Below are 15,877 nucleotides of genomic sequence, written 5' to 3'. Positions count from 1 at the left end.
GAATCCATTTTTTTCCCCCTTCTGCCAGCACCATCTGTTTCTACAAAGTAAACAGCGACTGGAGACAGGTTAAACGCAAGGACACATTTTAAATGAGGCTCCCCATCCCATACCACTTAAAACAAGCACAAAGGAGCTTTCGCCAACATTTTCCACTAGTTTTTTGTTCCCCAGTGTTCATAAACCCAGCATCAATTCTGAAAAATGTCACTGCTAAGAACAGATATTACTTAATCGTGACTGTGCTACTCCCCTCAGCGTGTTTATAATGCAGTCAAGAGTCTTTCTTTTCCCCATTCAATTCTTATTCTTAATTTCAAGTATGGAATAAAAGTGAAATGGGTGGAAACCTATGTTTTCCCTTAAGTCATTAACAACAAAATGCAAGTTTGTTCAATAGAAGACCATGATTTATTGGCAGTTATTTTGAAATACAGATGACTGACTATAATAAAAAGACATTTGTAAAGAAACAGGAAAACAAACAAATCTCATCTTTACATGCATCACTTGAAGGCATTGATTAAGGGGACACCATGTGCCGGCAGTTCCTGGTGCAACTGACGGAAGAACATGGCACATTTGTTCCTTTCCTGGGTCTTGCCTAGGGTGTGGAACAGCCGGGCTTGGAAGTAGAGAACGTCTCTGAGCTGCTCTTTGCTGTCCACTTTGGCAAAGTAAGTCTTGGCTTCATTTAGATTCAAGATCGCAGATTCCAAAGCTGTGGAAACAAGGGGGACAGTCATATTTCAGATAACGTCACTATAATAACAACTCCAAGCAATATAGCTCAGTTCTAAGGAGCCCAATTATACATTCTTTAGCGTTTCAAAACAATTTGTGTCTTAGCAACATGGTCTTTCAGTTTCTGTTATCCAGCCTTTGCTGCAAAATATGGGTGTGAAAGTATGGGGATACACAAGATTCCATTACAGACACCGCATCTGTTGAATAACTAATTCCAAATGAATTTTGCTGTCCAGTAACTAGGTAACACGTTCTGCTGTATCATTTAAACTTTTTTAACAGTGATCACATAGCAGGACACCAACATATATGCTGGTTAGCACTTCTCAACTTCTGTGAGCAGTTTCAGCGAGGAGAATTACTCTTCACGCTACCTTCAATCTTCTTTTGTGGAGTGTAGGAAGCTGCAGAAGCCACCTGACATTTAGCCACCAAGAACATGGCACGGCCTTTGTCGAGGACAGCTCCGTGGGCCAAGACAGGTTCTATCGCCATGTGCAGGATGTTCAGGGCTTGCTCAGGAATGCCAAGGATCAGCTGAAAGACAAACACTTGCTGGTCTAATACTGGAATCCACTGGTAAGAGCAGCTTTTTCAGAGAAAATCTACGTAAGGCACGTCTGTTTCTAATAACGCAATGCACTACAGACAAGGACACAATTTGTTTACCCATAATCTTAGTTTAAATCAAAAAGTAGAAACGAGCTGCTCTCTGAAATGATTAGGCACAGCTTCTCCACTGCAGTCAGTGCTGACAACCACAGCCCTGCCAGCTCTGAATAAACAACATAACTGAACTCCATTACAAGCATTATTTTTAATTCAAACACACGCCAAACTGTGCTACTAGAAAGCCAAAATGCTAGTAGAAAAAATAACTGAAGAAATTAAGGCGGGGCAAATTTATCCTTGCCTGCTTAATTATATGCAATAACTACACATCTTAGTGATACACACGAAACTCAACTTTTATTAACTTCCTCAAAAAACATTTTACATTTAGACTATACTTCTTCAGAATCAATAACTCCAACAAGGCTGTGTTCTCATATCTCACAGGAGTAAAACCAGCATCCAGATCCCCAAAATAAATGCTGCCCTGCAGCCCTGTGTGAACACCCATCAGCCATACCTGGGAGAAAGCCAAGTTTAGCACCGTTTCCGAAGCCAAGTACTGCAGGCTGTACTCTCGAGAAAGGGCCAGAGCCTGCAGCAGGACTGGCAACGCTATGGTATGACACGAAGATCTCCAGTAGAGCTCTGCTATTGACAGCAGCACGCTAACCAAAAGAGGGGGAAAGAATTACAAACGGTTTTCTTCTGATGAAAAATGTCCACTTGTTTCCCAAACAATTATTCCATCTATAACGGTATCGATTTTATTATGAATTATACTGCTGCATATACAATAAATTTCAATTACACCCTCAAGGGGAGATGCCACCAACATACAAAAGATTAAATGACACTGTAACTACTCCAAAGGTTAGCACAAAGGTGCAACTACACACATGCACTTCTATTTCCTATTTATTTTGGTTGCAGTGTTTCCTTCTTCCCTAGGTCTTCAGAGAACTTTAATTATTACCTGTTAGTTTACATACTAAAAATGACTAGGTTTCAATTCCACAATATTTTGCAGATTCCTCCATATCATGATCAATAAATGAAATTATTTTGTAATCTCAAGATCACAGTAGGTAATCTGAGGACTAGTGAAGTCTGAACACAGACAAATGGAAATGGCTGATTCTAATCACTGCAAAGTGGCTTCAATACTCTGAAAATCAAACATTCTTACCTAATCACCATCTCGGTGTTCTTGATTTTCTGGCAGTGGATCAACAATTTCTGCAAAAGTTTGTGTGCCTCTGACATCTGATTTTGGGCTTTCAATACAATGGCTTTTCTGCCATGGTAGAGAGAAAACATCACTGATCGTATTTTTATTTTAGATACAATTCTGCTCTTCAGAACACAGCAAAATAGGTCTCTGTTTTGTGACCTCTTTCTTGTAACTCCAGGATGGCATTCTGACAAAGTATACACACTCTATAGACACCAGCAGGGGGAAAACCAGCTACTTCTGATTCCAACTGGACAACTCACAGGCAGAAAGGATCAAACTCATAAAACAGCTTTAGATAGAAAACAGGGATTGCCAAAACCAAAGGCCAAACAGGCAGCAGAAGTGGCAGGTCATGCAAGCCAGAAAGCACAAGTAATTATTTGTAAGAAAAACAGATATGAGGTAAAGTAGCCAAAATTGGCTTGAGCTAATAAATGGATTTGAAGCAACAGGGAAGGAACGAGAACAGGGAAATAAGAAACAAATACCCAGCAGCAGGGAATGTGTACAAATGCCCCAAACCCAGACACTGAGCAGAATATTTAAAGACCAGGGAAATCACAAATAGTCCAATTCCAGAAGGACAAGCATCAGGTCCCACAGCTTGAATACTGTTCTTCCGGCTTGCTGGCGTTGGCTGTGGTTTTAGGTGTTTTGCCTCATTGAAAATCAACAAGAAATTGCTTTTAACAGTAAGTCGTTTCTCACACTCACCAAATAAGTTTTAACCCTACCTATTTCTAATGTGTCATTCTCATTTAGAAACAAGAACCCATTAAGGTGAGAGAAAAATCATATTGTTCTATTTTGTAGATGCAGAAACCAGGACACAGATGAAGACACTGAAGCTCAGACCAGGCTGAGATCCCTAGCTACCTGACATAAAATCCTGCTTTAGGCTTGGGTTTCAGTACAGCAGATTTTGAAGAAGTATTTTGTGTTCTCACAACAGATCTACAGCTCTAGAGTTAACAGCAACTTCAGCAGCGCTATTCCAGTTCTTAAAATGTCCAGAGAAAACAACTAGAAATTATTGCTGCAGGACATACACTAATGGAATAAGCACCACAGGTTAGACAACGGGACTGTAATCAGTTCTGGAAAGGGAAGAACATGTAAGCACACGTGACTGCCAGCAATCATTCCACTAAATTTTTCATTATCTTCGTGGGCCACACCTGCAAGTGTGTGCAGATGAATGATTTCTTACCTGTATACGCCTTCAATGCTGTTCAGTGCTGTAATTCCTGCTACGAGAGAATCTGCTATATGGTATCTGCCATCATTCATGGCTCTCTCAAACTGTATTTTCTGATCAAACAGCATCCAAAGCTAGACAAAGAGCATCCAGGAACACGTTTTAGAAGCAGTGCCTGCTCATTTTCCAATCCTAAGTTAAACTTACTTTCTATTTCCCCTGTGGATATTTATGTCTAGACACAATTAACTCCACTGTCCAATTACTGGATTTACTAATTTACTAAATTACTGTCCTCAACGGAAATGCTCAGGTCTTGATTGATGTTTCAATACCAAAGCTCACCTATTTTACTGCATTTGAAGTAAAAAAGCTCTTTTAAATCATTACTAATGCTTTGAAACAGTAAAGTTGTTCTGGAGTGAAAAGGACCAAACGATATTTAACAGAACTTTGGACACGTCAGTGTAAATACTGCCTCACAGACTCATGTGTTCATGTGTTTCCCAGAGTGACACAAAAACTGGCCTATTTCAGTTATTTCTGGATTGTAATATATCAGAGTAAGTAGCACTAATTAAACAGAACTTTGAAGCTCCAAATCAACGCAGAGCATTTAATTCCTGTATGTGCTCACGAGGGAGATTTATATTCCTCTGTCAATGACATTTTTATTTAAACAGCCTTTTCTTAGGAGGCTATGGTGAAAGAAAGGTCTCACCAGCCTTAAAACAGCAGAGGCATCTTTTTCATGCTTTTATAGGAAAGTTTATGGTGTACAGCTTCGGTGAGGCCATGAGCCAAGTGAAATTAGCAAACATGTAGCCCAAGGCATACAGAGGGAAGAACTCAGATGCAATGGAATTCAGATCTTACTGTATAATAGTCTACAGGCTAAATTACAAATATTCTACCTGTGCATGCTGACTGTTGGGAGGGAATCTTTCCTCTAGGTGTTTCAGTATTTCAGAAGCAGCTGCAAAGTATCCCTGCAACACAAAACCACCCCTCTGATTAGTGTCTGATCAGTGTACGCCAAGGCAAGCACCACTCCCCTTGATTTCAACACAACCTTCACGGGAAGAACCTGCTGAGCAAAAATGCTGTATTGCCTTCGCCCCCAACGCAGACATTAAAGGCAGAACAAAACACGAGTCAAGTCTCGCGCTCTCTGTCAATAACACCCACGCATCCTCCCAGCCAAATGACATTTTGTGCCGCTAACCATAAAACTCACCTGCTCTGCATGTAGCTCAGCCAGGTGACACAACACGACGGCAAAGGACTCTGTGTTATTCTGCTGAACGCCCACGTTCACGGCCTCCAGACTGTTCATGCTCAGCAACGTTTGGGCTTGTTGAAGTGCCATAGTGCTTGTGCAAGAGAAACATCGTTTAACTTTCAAGCAATACAAAACAACCATTTTTAATCTATTGTCTTTTTATGACAACAGCCTACGTTTTCTGGTAAGCTGGGGCCTGTGGGAGAACGAAAACTTGTAAAACAACTGCTATCCAGGAACTCTGGACTGTGCAGGCACGTCAAGCACGACATGCTGAAAGCTGCTCACAGTCTAAGCACAGAGATGCTGAGAATGAGGGCACAGGAAAAACTTAGCATCTTCTTTGCCCCTACTAAATGGAAAGTCAATCTCTTCTCCAGTATGAGTTTTAAAGGAACACAAGAGAATGGAAACAATTGCACTCAGCCTGGATGAATCAGTCTGATTGCTTTATTTTAGTACACTGGAGAGACACAGTCACTTGTTACACCTATATAAATAACTCAAAATGCATTATGTGCTAACAAGAACAGTGAGCTAACCTAAGAGTTCAAAAGAAACAAAATACCTGTGGCCGTATAATCTCCAAATGGCAGTCTTCTGAGCTATACTAATATCAATAAGCTCTGACAAGCTGTGTTTCCAGTGCAACAGATCAGAATCTTTTAAGGCATCCATTAGTCTGTTGGCAGCCTTTCCTGCAAAAGCTCTTTGCTGAACCAAGGACTGTATTCCCAGGGAAGCAAGGTACTGGGAAGAAGGGAAAAAAAAAAATACTGACAGCATTGAAAGACAACAGAGTACACTACACATGCAAATTACACCGGAGCAAAAGTCCTAAACCAAGAAAAAAATCCCAAAGAAAAAGACACGATGTTATTCAGCACAAAGGAACACTGCTCCAGGCATTTCTTTAAATACCCACTTATGCACACCCACACATATATGAATGCCATTTTGTTAGATGAGAAAGGTAATTTCCACTCCCCCACACAGGAGCCTTGAAGAGGATGATGATACAACTTGTACCTGGATTTCTCCAATGATGAAACAGCTGTGAAAACACAGAGCCTTCCCTCCCTTTCCCCACCAAGTGGCCAAGCCTGCTCTCATCTCCCAGTATCAGCCGCTTCATTCCTTTTAGAGCAATTCTCTTAAAGAGACTGCAGGTCTTTGGGAAGACAGAACTAAACAGTGACAGCCAACAGACTCAGGGCACAAAACTATCGAAGGGAAGGGCTGCCTTGCAAAATTTCACAGCCGGGACCGAGCCGTACAAGTAAATGTGTTCAAAGCCCTGCCAGAGGCATCAGCCCTGAGTTTCACGGAAGCGGAGGCCTAAGAACCTCCCCTGAGCACCAGCAGATTGTGCTGCAGGCCTAAGGTCGAAACAGTGCCCGGGGCCAGGGCAGTTGCCACAGAGAGGTCTTCTGCCTGAAAAATGAGCAAGTTAGAAGGAAAACCAGTGAGCCTTGCAATAGTGCACTGGCATTAAAGCACCTGAACTCTGGTTTGTTAATGTAAAGAATAAAAATCATAGAAATCACTAGATTTTGGAGTGTTAAAACAGATTTGTTTAAATTCACTTACAAGTTTTGAACGATCCAGTCACAAAACCCAATACCCTGCCATGCATGCTCCACTTGCCACACGTGTTTGTCCTAGAGTAAGGTTAAGGATATATGAAATGGACTTACTGGCAAACCAAAATGTAAAGATTTGTTGACAGAGTGCTCCAGCAGAACACAGCTATCAAATATCTTCTGCTCCAAGATGTACAGCCAGCTCTAGCAAGGAACAAAAGTTAAAAATCTCACTGTAAACAGGTGATGGCTGCAGCACTTTTAACTTCTCTTACTTTTTGCAGAGAATGCACAAAAACTCACTGGAAATACAAGCCACTCTTCAGAATTAATCTGACACTAAGGAAACTTATATTAAATGCTGCACAGCAAAATATATCAAGAGTGCAGCTAGGCTGGGACACGGGCTTGACAGCAGTCAGCGCCGGAGGTTCAGGGTAATGCACAGAAACCCCATTATACAGTTAACTGTGGGAAGCAGCATCTCAGGAGTTGACACCATTGATGGCAATTCGTTACACCAATAATGCTAATAAAATTAATAAAATTAATAAAATACAGAGAAATTAAGTCTCTCCTCCTTCCTTTATGTTTGCTCAAAAGAAAGCTGATTACTCATTGAGAATCCAGCAGACAATAAGGAAGAAGTTTATGAAATACTTTGTCTCTTGAAAACATGTAAGACTAAACTTCGAGCTTAGCACTGCGATCTCAGTACTCTGGGATCACACCTCCTGTTAAAGAAAGCAATCCTAAATTGCCACAACACCATCCTGTGATTTCCCTACAGTTCTTTGCTCTGTTGACCCACCGGCCAGACAGTCATATTTAAATTACTGAGGCATTTGATGAGATACTACTGTAAGAGTAGTTCTGCAACAGTTCACTGAGCCAAGGCTCAGATAGCAGAGACAAAGGTGACTTAACCTCCCCCCAGCACAGCTATCTTACCAGGCAGTGCTGCAGGCAAACATGGTCATTAGACTCCTGTGCAATTCGGATGGCTTCCTGAAGTGCAAGTTCAGCCTGTTGGCTATCAGCAAACAAAAAGGGAGAACACATCAGTATTCCCACAGTGCTTCAAATACAGCATTACAATACAGAGGAATATTGATCTAAATTATGCACATTGCACTGGGAAGACAACTGACATAATAGGCTGCTAAGAAAGCCTGTACTTTCTTCCTAGCACTTCAGCAATCTATCCTAGCCTTGAGGATAATAAGCCAGACAGCCTCTGCAAGCCAATACAAAAATGCAACTGTAACCCCTAAGCAGGCTTTCAAACCCTGTCTGTGCCAATGTGCCAAGTTCTTGTTTGAACGGGGGCAACATTAAGCAGCTGCCTGTGTAGAAAATGTTGCTGCTCTCAGTTTTGCAAATAGCCTTCCCATCTCCAGGCCTTTTACATGATGCATCCAGGCAGCAGTCAATAAACGCAAATCATAGATGGAGAAGGGTAAGCCAGCTTTATTGACAGAGTAACACCCACCCCTATGGCATTTTCCAATTAAAAAAGCTCAGATAGCTTTTTTATTATTATTATTATTATTCTCTTTTCAGATCATCAACAATATGCTGATTTGCATGTTAACAGAAAACCAACCACACTTTCTTGAGAACATAGCTGAAACAAGGCATTTGCATCCACTGACCTTTCTGAGGTCACAGAAATGTAGCAGTTGAAAACTTAAGTACCTAGGAAACAGTTGCAACTGGGCACAGACAAAGTCAACTCTTACCCTACTGTAGATAGCTCAGTTATTATGGAAACTAAATAAATGTCAAAATAAAACCAAACCAAAACAAATCAAGATTCCAAGAAAATTCCAACCCAACTACAGCCATTATTAAATTAGACAAAGTCCTTTCTTCTCCTGAACAGATTTTCAGAATTAACAAAAGGTCTACCTATCAGCATTTACGAGGTGCCCTAAGATGAATTTTAGTTGTGTGTCACAATATATTAACTTACTAATGGCCAAACCGACAGTGCAGTGCAGCTAGGTTCAGAGCAGCGTATCTCAAACTCCGACCGTAACCTTCATCCCCGTTGCTTTTGCTTTCTGCTCCAGTGAGAATTAAACGGTCAAAATAATGAAGGAGGCTGTGTGTTGAACTGAAGACATCTTGCACTCTGAGACTGTTTAAGTAGCTTAAATAATGCTAAAAATTGAAGCAAAATCAGCTTTAACTATACAGAACTATTAAAACACAGATTTTGTTTATAATTACTATGTAAAGGTTGCCCAACAAGTGCAACTGTCAAATACTGCATGGCCAGGAAAGCGCTTGATCAGAAGTTGCAGCAATACTGATACTACCTGTGCAGAAATTCTGTAAGTCTCGGATAAAACTGATTGTTTTCCCTAACAGGATCTTCCAAATGTCCCATAGGCCAAGATCTGGCCATCAGAATTATCCCACCCAGCCTGAGATATCCACATAAGCAGAATCCCTGTATTTATGTGCTAAGGGAATGGGGAACGGACTGCATCTGCACCCAGGGAGATACTCAGAAGCACAAGCACTGCATCCAAATGCCATACAGATAGAAGGGAGATAGTAAAACTATGTATTTTCTTCTTCCAGTGAGACCTGGGCAGCACAACCCTTTATGTCAGCCAAACAGAATACTGGAGGGGACTTCTGGAGTTGTGAAGTCCACCCCCTGCTATGGCAGCCCTTTCAAGGATATGTCTCCAAATGGGAGCAAGGAAAACCCTGTCTGCCTCAAGCCAGGGCTACTGGGAGGAAGAGTTAGAAAATACAGCAGGAAAGAGTTCACTGGGAACTCATGGAACTTGCTCAAGAATAAGTTGTCAAGGGACAAAGCAAATGTTCTCAGCACAGGTCTGGAAACAACTCTCCACGGGAGTTGTCTATTGTTTTCAGTATAAATTGCTATTAAGCACCAGAAGTAAGGCAAGCAAAATCAACAGATATTGCACTTATTACTGATTTTTAAACTATGGGAGTATGAGGCCTGAAATTTTTTAGGGAAAGATGTAAAAAGAAGTAAGTTTTAGATTTAGTTCAACAAGAATGCACTCACATAGTCTCACCAAAATTAAGAGGATTATATCTGTGCATAAAGCTAGACATGTGGTGAAGTACTTAGCTTAATTAAGGTTTCTGTACCTTAAGGAGTTTCAGTCTCAATTACTAAGCATTTACATGCAACTTGCTCACATTCTTATCATTGGCTTATATTTCAATATAGAATAAATTACTCCCAAATAATCCCATCCTAGAGATAAGAAATCCCCTTACAACGATTTTGGATGAAGAAACAGATACTTACTGCTTCAGCAAAGTCTGGATTAAATTTTAACAAATTGTTCAATTCCTTTTGTAAAGATGCTGGAGTAAGAGCCTTTGTTTCATCATTCTTTAATAAAGAAGCCTGGAATAAAAGTTGAAAATTAAAAGTAAGATACTAAGTAACTCAGTCTGGAGGGTTACAAATGTATTTTGATACATACTTGTCAGTTTGTTATCTGCTTGGAAAGAATATTAAAGAAGACTTTGTAGCTCTGCAGTGGCAGTTCTGTTCTATGCTACATTATAGCATTCACTTTCCAGAGATCAGAGAGACCATGTAAAATAAAAGCTTATTCAAAGGACTCTTTTCAAGGTACTTAAAAAATTCTGTTCAAGTTTCTCTTTGAAGAACTACCACAACGGATTGCTCACTGGAATTACCAGTATCTTCTAAAAAAAAAAAAATAAAGAAATCGGGAAACGAAATAAAAGTAAATTCATAGTTTGCTTCGGCAAGTAGATCAATTCATAAAACATTACAATGATCTAGTTACTAGAATAAGTATTACTGAATAATAGACTTCAAAATTCAGAACCCTCCGGAACATCCCAATTCCTCCACCATATTCTAATTAGGAGGGGAAAAAAATTTATACACACCAGTAACAGATCCTCTACCTAAATCACACCAGCTAAAACACACAGTATAACATCAGCGCAGTTAAAATCCATATGTTGCGTCAGACCACTGCGGTCTGTCTTGTCTTCTCGTTCAAACCCATTTCTAACTCTGCTCCTGTATAAGGGCTCCCCTACTCTCCATGCACACGTTTATGGAGGTTGAAGTGCCAGCAGCTGGAGCTAGATCACTGAGGTCCACGTGCCTGTCATGCTAGCGACTGCAGGGGGGAGCACAGCTCTGCGCTGGAGAGAGGGTATGTGTGGCTGTGGGCGAGCATGAGGCTGGACTAGGCAGAGAGCAGGATAAGCAGCTTGAGAGCCAAGTATTGAAACAGCCATAGGACTGGGCCTGGTACATTTCTCTGAACGAGACAACTGGATGAAGTTCAGGGCAACCAGGAGGTCCCAAGTCAACGGATGGAGAGAGACTGTGGGGCCACTGGGTCAACTGAGAGATGCACTTGTAAGTGTCTCACATGTGTCACATCTTTCTGCTGGAGGCAACTAGAGACAAGACAATCCAGGGGCTAGTTACTTGACAGTAACTAGAAACTGAGCATATCAGCCTAGTTACTGGTGGAATCAAGAGAGAGAGCAGCTCACGTGAGAGCGTACGTGTGCATATATTTCATGCTAGTGGACCTTCATCCTCATCAGCCAGAGGGGAACAGGATAACAGACAGCATGCTCAGCCTCAACGCTGATTGCACCCAGGGTCACGGAGCTGCAGGAGCCTAGCCATGATCAGACTACTGGATTCAACAACCCCTAAGAGTAAGGAACCTATGGCACTGAAAAGTTACTTTTGAAATGTTTATGAAACATCACGCATTATACATATTTTATTTTTTTAGCAAGCCATTATAAGCACGCAGTGCGTTTACTGACATTTGTGCTCGTGTGTATTTCTGCCCCATTTTGTATTTACCAGCTGGAATAATCAACAAAACTGCACATTTCACAGACATCAAATCTGAGGTGAGTAGTCAGAACAGAAGCGACTTTCTCTGAATCAAATACCATCATGTGGTGTACATGTCTAGATAAAACACTTCTAGCCCCAAGAGCTCATACTGAGAAACTACATGCAAGGTATCAACAAATCTTCAGCAGATCTAAGAAAACATCACGCCTATCACTGCGGATAAAACTGAAAGTGAAATTCATGTTATGGTCCATTTACTCAACTTTATTCAGAATTAACATACCTGCTGAGAAAGAAAATACTCTGCTTGTTTCTGGGAAAGAGGCCCACTGCAAGATATCTCTTCTTCCCTGATAAGAAGCACTCTGGTTAGAAACAAGGGTAATAAAACAGAATACAAGGAAAGACATTTTATCAGACACCACACTTTTGCTTTATAAATTTTTAAGAGATATTATTGCTCAAAGCATGAAAGGAAACTAGAAGGAGAAAACTCTAAATGAAGAATAAAATCTACTACTTCGAAGTTAGCAATCCGAATGATTTCATACAGTTTGGTTGTAATCTTCAACCTGCAGAGATCAGTCAATATGAATGTTACACTAAATACACGTGAAAACCCAGAGGAAAACTGCAGACAGAAGATTTGGGGTTGACATAATCAAATGGCTTTGCTCAGTTTTTCCTTTCTTCTGAAGATAGTCACAGTGAAATGAACTGGCACTTTGGCCACATACATCACTCCAGAAAACAGCTGTTCTGCAAGAGCAGATAGAAATTTATTCCACGGAAAGACTATAGCACACAGCCAGACTCCAAAAGCTGTGAACTGACTCATGCCATAGCAAAGCATGCACACACACAAGTTTATATAAAGACAGTTTAGAAAGTACATTTTAAATATATAGATACACAAAATGCTTTTAGGATTATTCTTAGTGGAGCACTCCTTTAGCAGGTGAAAAGTCTCAATATTCGCTTCTCATTTTTACATAAAAAAAGACACGAGTTCTTTTATTTGGAGAAGGGTGAAAAGAGAAACCAAAACCATCAAGCTTAACTTTTTCTTAGCGGGCAATCTTTCCTTGGTGGAAGCTAAAGTGACCTCGCCAACAGCTTTAGCACACCCAGAGAAGTCGTTCAGCAGTGGGCTGTGCAGAAGGAAACTGGCCTTTAGCCTGTGATTCCTTCCGTGAGCGTGAGAATGGTACTGCCATCTTCCAGGAGACACTGAGCAGAACCCTTACAATTTACAAGTGTTACCACATGGTGGCACCAAGGAAACGGAGAGGCCACCCAGCTCTGCCAGGGTGCGTGAGGTTTTAAAAAAATACACGAAATTATAGTACACTACGTCTCTACACCGCAGCTGAAGTTAATGACAGGACACGCTCAGGGCCTAGATGAGCATTCGTGGAGTTTGGAAGGTTTAACAGGAATAGCACATTGGGCTGGAAAAAGCTTAAGTTTACTCTGATGTGTACAGACGTAATCTAAAATAAGACCAATTCTCTTAAGTGGGAAAGACTTTAATATTAATATATCACCTTAAAGGTACATCAAGTTCTTCTTTCTCCATTTTCCCCTCCAGTTCCTCTGTATTTGTCAGTTCCATATCATTCTCATCAATTCCATTTTTCTTCTCATCGTTTTGAAAGTACTGCTGAAGTGCAGTGTAAAGTTTATAGACCTGACTAAAGGAAAGCTTATTGTATGCCAAGATCATATGGCGCAGAAACAGACCTGCAAATGAAAACATCTGTTACAACAACTGTCTGTAAGGCTGCTGTTTCAGAGAGGAGACTAGAAATCATAATAACCTGAAGCTTAAATTGCATTATTTAATTTCCCTTTATTGTCTCATCTCAGCCTACCAATTCATAAAACTCAACTTCATGGAGTGTAAATCTGGTATTAATTTAGTGGCAAATCTCATGGACTATTGGATCACAGAAAAAAAAATTAAGATCAGGAAGAACTACACAATATGCAAAGTTATTAGTTAATATGAAACATCTGAGTAAGTCAAAAATCATGCTATGTAATCTTTACAACTCTCCAAAAAGAAAAACAAAAGCTGAATGAATTACACCAATGACAGACATCACACCAAATATAGCTTATGAATAACAATTAGTTACCTACTACACTTGTTTTATGAACTTCTGGCTCTGTCCCTGTAAATGAATCTGAAAGGTCATCAAAAAATTGCTCCATGTCTTTCAGTTCTCCTTCTGCCATAAGTTTCAGCCTAAACAGGGAAAGAAAACCACTTTTTTTAGGATATTAATAATACGCATCAAACTATTTTTTTTTCTATTTCAGGTATATATGAGTAAAAACAAACAGAAACAAGCCGTAGCTAATTCATTAGGCCCAGAAGGTTTTTATATTCATGAGCCAAATCAAAGCATATCAAATATTGAGACAAATAATAATCAAGTTTGGGTGGGGTTTTTTCCTTTTTAAACAGCTCTTTTAATAAAGGAAACAATTAGAAAAGATTGTTGTTCTTTTAACAAAGCAATTAGGAACCCAATATAGACTGATTTTTAAAACTGTTGCTGTTTAGCGAGTAAGCTAATATCGAAACAGATTGTTATAGTTGAATTGAAATAACTAGAGTCCAAAATAAATTCACTAAGTATTTATTAAGGCAGGAAAGCAAAAACAGCACGCTGGGTGGCCGGGGAGTCGCAGCTCCATCCAGGCTCGCAAATTCCGACAAGTAACACAGCCCTTTTATCCTCAGCTTCAAGACCAGTTTAAGCAAACAGTTATGCTCTCAGTCCCGTAGCAAGAAGCTGTATATTACAAAACTAATCTATTTTTACACTAAGGTCTAAACAAAGACAAAAGTTGTCATAGTAACATGAGATTACGGTTTAACATTTGCCTTGAGAAAGTACATCTTGCAACCTCATGGTTAAATCTTTTCTCGCCAGACAGAATGTTCTCAAATCTGTTGCAGCAAGATCATTCCTTTTGTTAAAACCCCATTTGATCAGCAAATTACCCTTAGTTACTTATTACACAGACCCCCTGTATCACAGCAACTTTAAAACAGACAGCTTTGATGTTCCGTTTGTGTGCCTTTTAGAACTTTAGAACTAAGAAAACTGTAGAAATACATTTTTACTCCAAAAGCCTGACTTTTTAAACTATACATTTAACACATCTCAGAGCACTTAATAGAACTGAGAGTAGATATAGATAACACAGAGCATGCACTTAACGGCTTCATCATCTTTCACTGAAAAACGGGTTGTAGCGGCGGTGTTCTCATGTTTCTGACGCAGAATACAGAAGCCACCAGCGGGAAGGGACTGCAGTTTCTTCGCCTCCAGCAGCAGGGAAGCCTGGCTCACTGCAACTTCGTGCCTCCCTCCGCCGCGGGGGCCCTCAGCTGCCCCCCACCCCCGACCCGACACCCCGATCGCAGGCACCCGGTTTAAGGGGTTTCCGAGGGCGGCCCCGGAGCCCACCTGATGTGCACGGAACTGGCCAGGTGCGGGCAGGACTCCTCGATGGCCTTGCGCAGTCGCGACAGCGGCATGTCAGGGCCCTGGGGAGGAGAGCGACAAGTCGCGGCAGGTCACCACGCAAGCGGCTCCTCGGCATCGCCCTCCCCCCCCGCCTCAGGGCCAGGCCCGGACCTGCAGCAGCGGCAGCAGCAGCCGGTTGAGCCGCCGCCGTTCCAGCAGGCCGAGCTGCGCGCCGGCGCGGCCCAGCTCGCTCAGAAGCACCAGCAGCGCCATCTTGTAGGGGGTGACCCAGTCCTTGATGCCGAAGACGTTGGCATGCACCACGCCGTTGGTCATCATGGGGTTGAAGTAGAGGCTCTCATGCACGCTCGCCATGGCGGCGGCAGGCCGCGGCCGAGCCGCCCGCCGCCCGGGAGACCCGCCTCGACCGCCGACCAATCACCACCGCCACCACGCGGGCCGCGCCGCGGCCAATCAGAGGTGGAGCTGTGCGCCGCCGCTGCGGGGCCGGCTGGCGCACCGAGCCCGGGGCAGACGTCCCGCGGAGAAAAGGTTCCGGGGGCTGGAAGCGGGAGGGCGGCGGCACGTTATCACCCCCGGCCTGGTGGTGGATCACGCCTTGCCCTTTGGTATGGGGCTGCACGCCGCTCCCGCCGCGGCCTGTGGGGTCGGCAGGGCCAGCACCCGAACTGTGACCCCACGAGGTCCCCGCGACCCTTTGTGGGCCTCGAGGAAGGCCTGATGGCCACCAGTGCCATCCCAGGTGACTCGGCCCCACGTGTACCGGTGAGGACAGCCACGCTGAGAGCCCACGGCGTTTCTCTGCTGTGGGGGAGGCCATGGCGGGATGCACAGAGCCATAT

At 42.2% G+C, this 15,877-nt stretch overlaps 1 protein-coding gene across 1 annotated transcript; it reads right to left on the bottom strand.

The window, feature by feature from the left end:
* Positions 1 to 388: 388 nt before the first annotated feature.
* ANAPC5 (anaphase promoting complex subunit 5) lies at positions 389 to 15,474 on the bottom strand. Its single transcript, XM_055710052.1, has 17 exons — positions 15,186 to 15,474; positions 15,015 to 15,094; positions 13,671 to 13,780; positions 13,077 to 13,272; positions 11,813 to 11,879; positions 9,964 to 10,065; positions 8,635 to 8,825; positions 7,611 to 7,692; positions 6,774 to 6,863; positions 5,645 to 5,826; positions 5,032 to 5,167; positions 4,709 to 4,783; positions 3,807 to 3,928; positions 2,549 to 2,656; positions 1,880 to 2,027; positions 1,122 to 1,284; positions 389 to 721 (listed from the first exon to the last, which is right to left on the bottom strand). The coding sequence occupies exons 1-17, from the start codon at positions 15,387 to 15,389 to the stop codon at positions 507 to 509; spliced, it is 2,271 nt and encodes a 756-aa protein (XP_055566027.1). The 5' UTR covers positions 15,390 to 15,474; the 3' UTR covers positions 389 to 506.
* Between the last annotated feature and the right edge of the window lie 403 nt (positions 15,475 to 15,877).

The sequence above is a fragment of the Falco cherrug genome, chromosome 1 (genome assembly GCF_023634085.1).
Source record: "Falco cherrug isolate bFalChe1 chromosome 1, bFalChe1.pri, whole genome shotgun sequence".
Taxonomy (NCBI): Eukaryota; Metazoa; Chordata; class Aves; order Falconiformes; family Falconidae; genus Falco; species Falco cherrug.
Note: the sequence above shows the minus strand (reverse complement) of the source record. Positions and strands in the feature narration are given on the sequence as shown.

Coding starts and splice junctions, on each gene's coding strand:
- ANAPC5 (XM_055710052.1), bottom strand. CDS start 15,389: ATGGCGAGCGTGCATGAGAGCCTCTACTTCAACCCCATGATGACCAAC. Junction 11,880..13,076: donor GAACTTGATGTACCTTTAAG/GTGATATATTAA, acceptor GCTTCTTATCAG/GGAAGAAGAGATATCTTGCA. Junction 2,657..3,806: donor AGCATTGAAGGCGTATACAG/GTAAGAAATCAT, acceptor CTACCATGGCAG/AAAAGCCATTGTATTGAAAG.